General features: G+C 51.3%; 1 protein-coding gene across 2 annotated transcripts in view; it reads right to left on the reverse strand.

Moving 5' to 3' along the window:
- NCF2 (neutrophil cytosolic factor 2) overlaps positions 1-7,632 on the reverse strand; it is a 29,791-nt gene extending 22,159 nt beyond the window's left edge. The window contains exons 1-6 of one of the 2 annotated variants that reach the window (XM_030571404.1): positions 7,124-7,631; positions 6,141-6,223; positions 5,347-5,455; positions 3,287-3,421; positions 2,273-2,380; positions 1,118-1,177 (exon numbers count right to left, since the gene is read on the reverse strand). In XM_030571404.1, the coding sequence (XP_030427264.1) occupies positions 1,118-1,177; positions 2,273-2,380; positions 3,287-3,421; positions 5,347-5,455; positions 6,141-6,223; positions 7,124-7,297 (669 nt within the window). In that variant the 5' untranslated portion in view covers positions 7,298-7,631. Of the gene's footprint in view, positions 1-1,117; positions 1,178-2,272; positions 2,381-3,286; positions 3,422-5,346; positions 5,456-6,140; positions 6,224-7,123 lie in introns of both variants that reach the window. The other variant, XM_030571405.1, reaches the window with a different exon arrangement.
- Between the last annotated feature and the right edge of the window lie 2,476 nt (positions 7,633-10,108).

The following is a 10,108-nucleotide window of genomic DNA, read 5'->3' on the forward strand; positions in this document are numbered from 1 at the left end:
AAGGGGCTGTTTAATTGCAGTGTAGATGCTCAGGTTGCAGCCTGAGCTCTGGGACCCTCTCACCTTGCATGGTTCTAGTGCCCTGCTCCAGCTGAGCCCAAACATCTACACTGCAATTAAACAGCCCCTTAGCCTAAGCCCCGTGAGCCCGAGGCAGCTGGCACGGGCCAGCCATGGGCGTCTAACTGCAGCTTAGACCAACCCTAGAGACCACAATTTAAGCCAGAGCCCATTCAGCCACTTCATTGTTTGTTCCAATATGCAGCACCATGCACTCACCTGCTCATGAATTTCAGCTGTTATCGTGGTGCTTTGCTTTGCTAGGCTCTTCTGCACAACTACACTATCTCCTCTAGTCTTAATTCAAATCATTTTGGATCCTTAGCTAATTTTGCCACCTCTTCCAAGAGCTTGCTACATTAAACATGGTGATACTACTGAATGGTAGGGAAACACGCTCTCAGCCTCTTACCAAAGTGGGAACGGCCCACTTATTCTTGCAGTGAAGCTGTTTCAGTTCACAAGAGAACATACACCTGCTGGCCCTGTGGTTACCTCACTTCCTTGATAATCTTTCAAGGAACTTTAATGAAAGCCTTCTGGTGGCTCAAGAGTCTGAACAGGTGGAATGGCCTCAGAAGCAGCAAATGACAGCTGAAGGCCCAGTGGGGAGGTCTGTTTGTCAGGAAACTGAGGCTGGCAGGAGGGAAAGAGAAGGAGGGGAAATAACAGCTGAACCAGCCAGGTCTTGTTGGATTTCCTGCAAGTTGTTGAAAATCAACTACACACGCAGGGTGTGTGGATGCTACAATCAGGTGTGACTGCCGCATGTGTGGACATAACCAAACTAGCACTGATCTAGTTAGCTTGCATCACAATGGAAGTGAAGCCACAGCAGCACGGGTTAGACAGTGCCACCCAGGATGCTGGGTATGGGCTGGAGCAGCTAGCCCAGGCTGTCGCCTGTGCCTTCACTGCTGCTGTTGTTTGAGCTAACGAGGTCAAATCTAGCTGCTGTGTCATCTGTGATTACAGTGCAGATGTGCACACGTTCTCTCATTGGCAGCACTTGCTGTATTGTGCTAAGCGTGTTACGACGCACCCAATGCTGCCTCACCTGCGGCTGAAGCGGAGCAAACCCTGAAAAACTATCCTTGTCGACGACAGACGCCACGACCTGCAGACAGAGAGGGGAAAGGTCATTACTTGGTTATTCCTGGCTTTCCTCAGCTCCCACTCCCTCTCCTGCTCCTTTGCTCCCACGCTTTTGCTTGCTACTCACTGTAATCTAACCTTCCCATGGCCCTGACTCTCCGGCTTTGGAAAATCCCTGCTAACTGCTCCAATTCCCAGGTATTCCTGACCCAACCGCCATAGGGGCCGCTGTTAGAACATAAGAACGGCTGTACCGGGTCAGACCAATGGTCCATCTAGCCCAGTATCCTGTCTACCGACAGTGGCCAATGCAGGTGCCCCAGAGGGAGTGAACCTAACAGGCAATGATAAAGTGATCTCTCTCCTGCCATCTAGCTCCACCCTCTGACAAACAGGCTGTTCCCGAGTGGTTCTAACACCCAGCCCCAGTTCAAGAGCAGCTGTATCTTCGGGCTAAACACTTTTCACTGCGCTACAGGGCACCTGAGCCTGCCCTCTCCCGGCAGTGAGCTCTGAGCCTTGCCCCTGGAGCACTGAAAGAGACACTGTTGGCTTAAAATTCAGCTATATTTGTAGCCTGAGCTTCTCAAAGCAGCTGGAGAGAGCTAGGTTCCCAGCTCACAGTTCAGTGTGATTTTGGTATTTAACTCCCTTTGGCTATTTTGAAAATCCTGGCCTTGGAAACCAGACACCTTTACGTGCATTACTGACAGCCCCTGGAGCACTGGAGCTGCTGCTGGTTTATTTTCTGGCTCAGGCAATGGCAAGGGAATTGGCCATTCGCTTCCCAGTTCTCACGCAGTAGGTCAGTGCTGTGCTGTTTGACTCACACACTGAAGGGGGCCTGAAAACATGGTGTCACACAGGCCCGTTTTCTTGTTTTTACTCATGCAGCTTCCAAATTTTAAAATGGATTTCTACTGATTTCCCTCCCCCTACAAGTGGCTGAGTCCCTCAGGGCAGGGACGTCCCAATTCCCTGTTCTCCTCTGTGCTGCCAAGACTCAGCCAATAATAAATAAGTGGTGATCCCAAGGGAAAGGCCAGCAAATTGGCTCCTCACAGCCTGACTTGAGAAAACAGCATGTTCATTCCTCCCCCTTGGATGCATTTCGTACCGTAGCTTTTCCCAGGTAATCCTTCTTCTCCAGCTGAGCCACTTGCTTTTCATTTGGCCTAAACAGCTTCCCCGGAGGAATCACCACCGGCTCAAAGAGTCTATGCTTCTGCAGCACACAGAAATCACAGTGCCTTTCAGGGATACGTGGGAAGAACACAACTTGCTCCAGCATTGCCTGTCTTCTGTCTTTCTGTTTAACTCTCTCCATGTAAACTCTACCCAATTGCCCCTTTGTGTCAACCCCAGCTCCCTCAACCTCACTCAATCCAGCCGCCCTCTCCCCACAATCCCCGCTCAATCCAACCACTCCCTCCCCACAGCCCCCACTCAACCCAGCCACCCCCTCCGCACAACCCCCACTCAATCCAACTGTCCCCCAGCCCATAAATGCACTCAGTCCAACCACCCCCTCCCCACAACCCCATTCAATCCAGTCACCCCCTGCCCACAACCCCACTCAATCCAACTGTCCCCCAGCCCATAACCACACTCAATCCAGCCACCTCCTCCCCACAATCCCCGCTCAATCCAACTGTCCCCCAGCCCACAACCCCACTCAATTCAGCCGCTCCTTCCCCACAACCCCCACTCAATCCAGCCACTCCTTCCCCACAACCCCCACTCAATCCAGCCGCTCCTTTGCCACAATCCCCACTCGATCCAACTGCCCCCTCCCCGCAACCCTACTCAATCCAACCACCCCATGACCCAGTCCTTCCGAACAAACCCCATTCAGCCCAAACACTCCCTTGCTTCAAACCCCACTCCCTACAAAAAAGCCCACTTAGTCCAATCGTCCCCTCACAAGCCTCACTCACCTGCAAATCCCATCATCTACCCTGAAACACACATTTCTCAGCTTTTTCTGTTGCTCTTGTAAAGTCTCTGATCAAGGACAGTTTCTCACCTTCCTGGAATTCAGAGCTTCTCTCATCCCTATGGGTCCCTAGCTTTTCAGTGTGAGCCTAGATAGGAAAAGACCCTCTGAGCAATCCCTAGTGTTATTCTTTACCAAGATGGCTTCCATCGCCCTGTCAATCTTGTTGTGCCGGGGCTCAGTCTTCATGCTTATCGCCAGCGTCAGATGCTCTTCAGCTTTCCTCCAGTCCTCCAGCTTGGCATAGAGCAGGGCTATGTTATACAACACCTGCAAGGTTGACAGGGAGCAGAGAATGGGCAATCTCCACTCACCCACTCCCACTGCAGAGCAGTGGCCTATGCCAGAGGGGAGAATGCAGACCCGCGATGGCCCACATTACTGCATATGGCACCAGCTGCCTGAGGACGCTGCTGAGGGGTTTGCTTGTCTTTGTATCCCAGAGGAGGATCCAGAAAGTTTCTCTGAAGGCAATGAGGTGATGTGTGTGTTTGAGGGGGACGGAGAGGACTTCTTCCCTTTGTAACGATTCTGCTTCCTGCTTGTAACCGTCCTAACAATGCTCACGCACTTTCCCAAGGGCCATATGACTTGCCCTTACCAGGGCCAACTCATCTCTCTTTTCAGGGGGATTTGGATACAAAGAGAAGCTAGTTTTACATCTCTAAAGTTACCGGTCCTAGTGAACAGCCTTCAGTAATCAACCCTCTACATCCCTACGCTCTGCAAGCCAAATCCTGGCTTTGCCCAGCTCTGTGAGGCAGAACCTGCCCAGCTGCAAACTCCTGCTTCGAATCCTCATGGAATTTGAATCCTCAAGGGAGTCTAGGGAAGACGCCCCTTTCCTCCAGGGGCAGTGTCTTTCCGCTGCCTAATTGCCTGAGGATAATCAGTAGAGCCCTACCAAATTCACAGTCCATTTTGGTCAATTTCACAGTCACAAGATTTTAAAAATCATAAATTTCACAGTTTCAGATATTTAAATCTGAAATTTCATGGTATTGTAACCGTGGAGGGATCCCAACCCAAAACCGAACCATGGGGGGTGGGGTGGTCAGAAGGCTATTGTGGGGGGGTCACAGTATTGCCACCCCTACTTCTCTGCTGCTGCCTTCAGAGCTGAGCGGCTGGAGGGAAGCTGTTGGTCAGGCGCCCAGCTCTGAAGGCAGCCCCACTGCCAGCAGCAGCACAGAAGTAAAGGAGGCAACACCATCCCATGCTACCCTCACTTCTACACTGCTGCTGGCGGCAGTTCTGCCTTCAGAGCTGGGCTCTCAGCCAGCAGCCGCCACTCTCCAGCTGCCCAACTATCTCAGCTCTGGTCTTCCCTACAATAGTCAGATTTCATGGGGGAGATCAGATTTCACAGTCCATGATGCATTTTTCACAGCCATGAACTTGGTAGGGCCCTAATAATCAGGATAGAGAGGATGATATCTTAGGGAAAGCAGTGCTGCCCCGGTCTCCCCCCATGGTGGTGGTAGCAATGGGGCTCATCCCTGACTGACTGACAGAGAAGAGCCCAGGCTGCAGACAGATCCTCAGCTTCTCACCCAAGAGCTGAGTCCCTGGGAGGGAGTTTGGCCCTAAGCCAGCCCTCACTGGTTATCATGAGGTGATCTCAGTCTTTTTTTACTTAGGGAACCATCATTATCATGCACAAAGGATTGTGGGAGTTTCGTCACAGGGGTGGAATTGGTGTTGCTGGGTGAGGTGGGGCTTGTGAAACAGGTGCACGTGCTAGGGGTCCTACCAGCTCTGGGATTTTGCTGCTTTATCAGCCGCTGTGCTGACTGCAGGGCCGGGGCTTCCATTTAGGCGACCTAGACGGTCGCCTAGGGCACCAGGATTCGGGAGGGCGGCAGGCTGCTCCGGTGGACCTCCTGCAGGCGTGCCTGCGGAGGGTCTGCTGATTCGCAGCTCCCGTGGAACATCCGCAGGCATGCCTGCGGCAGGTCCACCCGAGCCACGGGACCAGCTTGGGGCTGCGAAAAAGCGAGAGCCGGCCCTGCGCCTACGGTGCCAAAACCCCTGGTGCCACTCCTGGCTGACTGTGTCCCCCCTGGTGACCTACTTCTCTGTTGCACCCACTGGCTGAATGGCGCTGGGTTAGCAACTCCATTCCTTCACCTCCCCTGGGCTTCCCGGCTGCCCTCGCTTGTCTCAAACACTCTCAGCCCCTGCATGCGCCTCACCTCACAAGCAAACAGCCTGAATGGCAGCCCCAGGATCTTGTAGTCTATCAGCAGGTTCCCTCGCAGCAGGGCCAACACCTCTTTAAAATCCTCAATGGCCAATTTGTAGCTGTCAGCAAAGAAAGGTGATAATCCATCAGGGCAGGGCTCTGTGCTAGTCTGGCTGCCTGCCATCCTTCAAGCCGCACAGAGTCCAGCTCTAGCCCTGAGTTGCTCTAAGATGACCCCTGCCATCCCGTAGAATACTAATAGCCTTTTATCATTACTCGAGTCCTGGGGCCGTTTAGAGTCATTCTCATGAGATATGGCTGCCTCAAGGGTCTCAGATGTCAGAATCTCTTGGCGCAAGTGCATTCCCCCTGCTCCTGGCCCATCACAGTTTGCCAGCCCTAGCAGGCTGAGGTCTGCGCCTCTCATCTCCATCCAGATTTTTTCAAAGCTATGATCGGTGTTAATAGTATGGCCATTGCACTAGGCGCTGCACAATGTGAGACACAGGCCGCGCCCTGAAGGTTTTAGTTGTGTCTCCCCCATTGTCTTTGTCTTCTTTTTGGGGGGGGGTCTTTAGAGACACCTGGGATCCCATACCTGTTATCAACCCACTAGTCCTCTGTCTCTAAGCGAGAGAAAATGTTTACTTTGGGAGGTGTACCTCAGCCCCATTTACTCACCTTTGGCATCACAACAGGACTGACTTGCCAAATGACTGTTCTCAGCCAGTTTGAAACCAGGAAATAGCTCTGCCTAGCAGCAGCATGAACCCCCCAATTCTGGAGAGTGCGCCCAGCACTTACTTCTCTCTCCTGTAAAACACTGTCCCGCGCTGGAAATAGGCCACGGCTAAGTGCTTGTCACGGTCAATGCTCCTGGCAAACGCCTGCGGAGAGCAGAAGGTGGTTCATACAGGGTACAGACAGACTGGCGGAGAGTGGCAGAGAGAGACCCGGCCCTTGAGTGCGAGGCTACAGATCAGGGAGGAGTCCTAGAGCGATGCAGAGCAACGGAGCATGCTGTGGAGAGACACTTGCCCTGCTGGGGTGAGGCATGAGGGCAGAGCCACGAGGAAAGGGGCTAAATGGGGGGTGAATAAGAAAGGGAAACATGGAGAGAAGCAAGACAAGGGAGGGGTTGCCTCCTTCCCCACAGCCTGTCCCTCTGTTACATGCCTGCTGTATTTCTCCTGACCAGTGTTTCTGATGCCCCAAATGGAGACCAGAGCTGGTCAGGAAATTGTCAGGAAAGGCCTCTTAGGTCCATGGTAGAATTTCTGGACCCCCCCAGAGCTCCCCAGTATAGCCAATAGACGGGTGCTTAGAGCACTCGCTGGGAACCTGGAGAGCTAGGTTCAAGTCCCTGCTCTGAATCAGGAAAACCATTTCCTGCCTGGATCTTGCTGGGACCCATGCACTAGCTGAATTTCAGTAGGGCAGAAGGAACGAACTGGGCGAACGGATGCAATGTAGTTGTCTCCCTGTGTCTTTCTAACCCATTGCTTTATCCCTCCACTCGGGGAATGCTCCATATGGCCTACATTGGGGTGTCAATCTCCCCTTCTCCTTCCCCTGCACTGCACCCAGTCTGGCCAGTTTGCCAGCCACCCCCTTGGATTTGTGCCCTTCTGCATGTCAGGCTACAGATCAAGCCTGGTGTTGGACCTGCTTGTCTGCAAGTCATCCCATCGGCCAGTCTATACTCCACGTTTCAGCGGGTCTGTCAGCCTGTCTCTACATCAGTCAGACTGGCCTGTGAAAAGGGGCCAGTAACAGGAGTGACTCACCTGCTCTGCCTCAGCCAGATTCCCCAGGATCAGGTGGATGCAGCCGACGTTAAAGCAGAGTTTGGAAGGGGGGTTCTGCACTGAAGTGAAAGCATCCAGCGCAGCTGTCCAGTCCTTGCGGTCTGTAGCACACACTCCTTCGTTCCATAGTCGGATGGTCTCAGCCAGAGACATGGTGTAGCAGCGGCCTGCAGTGGAGTAAACACGGCCTCCCCTTGCTTCAGCCCTTCTTTGCTCTTTACAGTCACGCGGCCACTCTGCCCTTCTCCTGCTTGTACTTCTGTGTTTCCTCTGGCCCTGGAGCCAGCAGTGTCACAAACCAATCAGGAAGTGTCCCCACTGGTAGTTGCTGACACAGCCCTGCTGAGATGGGGAAGTAGAGCAGATGCTGGCCAAGGTGAATTATTTTTCTTAACACATTCTTGACGTGTCACTCTAAATCCTCGCCCACTGCTGCCCCCTCACTTCTTTAGACTTTGCTTTCCAGGGATCTTCATCTGAAGTCATGTGGGCGGGTCAGCTGGATGTTTGTGACTGGGGGATTGTGCTTGTCACGGTGAGTTTATCAGTGAGTCAGAGCACTGACAATGCATCCTGGAGGAATTAGAGCATCAGGACTGCTCAGTGTAGTGCCAGGATCTCCCTTGAAAAGTAGCCTGCAATGTCCCCACCTCTTTCCCAGAGCAGCTCCTAGAGTCCTCTGGTTGCACCCTCTTCTCTGCCCTCCAGAGGTGGGAAGGGGAAGTGCAGCCCCTCTAGCAGGCTCAGAGGTGAAATGCTGCAGTGTGTTTGCTGCAGACCTGGGACAAGGCCCATCGGTGTGGCTTTAGCTGAACTGAGCCAGCTGACAACGGACATTAAAATTCCAAAACTCCTGCTTGAAATCTGTTTTTTTCCACATTATCACTCTCCCAAAGAACACGCTCCAACTATTGCCTTTTGACTGCCCCGGAAGCTGCCCCCCTCAACCATGCAATTACTACAGTCCCATGACTCCACCTCTCCTTCATCCTGTGCTTCAAGTGCTCCTGTCCTGTCAAGAGCAGGGCAGACCGGATCTTTTTGGAGCTTTGCTCAACCGCATGCAACTTCTTTCTACATGGGAAATAACTGTTTCTTCTCCTTTTTCTGTGCATTGCGTTCTTCCTGGCTGAGGTACTAATGTAATGCCGACAGACCCCGTGTGTGTTCTCTCTCTTTCTCTCTCCCCCCCCCCCACCCCCGCCATCACTGGATGGGACAGAACACCACACCCAGGAGGTGTGTGGGTTACACTAGCTCTGTCTGGGCCTATAGGTTTCCTCACAAGACAAGAAAGGCAGCAGATTGGCAGAGGGCTTCAGGGGCTGTGAATTTGGCCCCTTTCACCAGCACTAAATTGAGCGGAAGGGAGGCAGTATGGACCAGTGCTGAGAGCACTAACCTGGGAGTCAAGTGACCTGACTTCTGTTCCCAGCTTTGCCGGTTACTGTATCTCCACGCCTCAGTTTCCCCATCTGTAAAATAGGGATATTTCTCTTTCTTTCTAAAATATTGTGAGATCAGGGGATACAGAAGAGCTGTGTGTTGTTTTTAAAGCTCCAGCAACTTGGTTACAGCCTAAGTAACTCTTATGCAGCTGTGGATAAATCCTTTCAGAAATTCTTTTGTCCAATTTCTGCTTTTGAGAATGGGTGGCGGGGGAAAATCTGTACTTCTGAGAAACAGTGACTCATTTTTAATCAGAAACACAAAACAAAACATCTCCAATCTGCCAGCGCTCGCACTCTCTCTCTCTCTCTCTCTGGCTCTCAGGTTACAAGCTGAGCCGCTGTCACCATCTACTCAGGCACAGCCTGCTCTTGTGGGATCACTATAGCAACCCCGAGCAACACAAAGGGGACTGGTTTCAGAGTAGCAGCCCCGTTAGTCTGTATCCACAGAAAGAACAGGAGTACTTGTGGCACCTTAGAAATGAACACATTTATTTGAGCATAAGCTTTCGTGGGCTACAGCCCACTTCATCGGATGCATGCAGTGGAAAATACAGTAGGAAGATAGATATATACATGGAGAACATGAAACAACAGGTGTTACCATACACACACTAACGAGAGTGATCAGTTAAGGTGAGCTGTTACCAGCAGGAGAGAAAAAAACTTTTTGTAGTGGTAATGGAAATGGTCCATTTGCAGCAGTTGACAAGAAGTTGTGAGGAACAGTGGGCGGGGGGCAGGGAAATAAACATGGGGAAATAGGTTTACTTTGTGTAATGACCCATCACTCTCAGTCTTTATTCAAGCCTAATTTAATGGTGTCCATTTTGCAAAGTAATTCCACTTCAGCAGGGAGACAGGCCAGTCCTTGCTTACAGACAGACCCCCACCACCATCTGAAGCAAATACTCACCAGCAATCACATACCACACAACAAAAACACTAACCCAGAAACCTATCCTTGCAACAAAGCCCATTGCCAACTCTGTCCACATATCTATTCAGGGGGCATCATCATAGGACCTAACCACATTAACCACACCATCCAGGGCTCGTTCACCTGCATATCTACCAATGTGATAGGTGCCAGCAATGCCCCTCTGCCATGTACATTGGCCAAACCGGACAGTCTCTACATAAAAGAATAAATGGACACAAATCAGACATCAAGAATTATAACATTCAAAAACCAGTTGGAGAACACTTCGTTCTCTCTAGTCACTCAATTACAGACCTAAAAGTCACAATATTACAACAAAAAAACTTCAAAAACAGACTCCAAAGAGAGACTGCTGAATTGGAATTAATTTGCAAACTGGACACCATTAAATTAGGCTTGAATAAAGACTGGAAGTGGATGGGTCATTATACAAAGTAAAACTATTTCCCCATGTTTATTCCCCTCCCACTGTTCCTCAACTGCTGCAAATGGACCATTTCCATTACCACTACAAAAAGTTTTTTTCTCTCTTGCTGGTAATAGCTCACCTTAACTGATCACTCTTGTTAC

This window comes from Gopherus evgoodei, chromosome 8 (genome assembly GCF_007399415.2).
Source record: "Gopherus evgoodei ecotype Sinaloan lineage chromosome 8, rGopEvg1_v1.p, whole genome shotgun sequence".
Classification (NCBI taxonomy): Eukaryota; Metazoa; Chordata; order Testudines; family Testudinidae; genus Gopherus; species Gopherus evgoodei.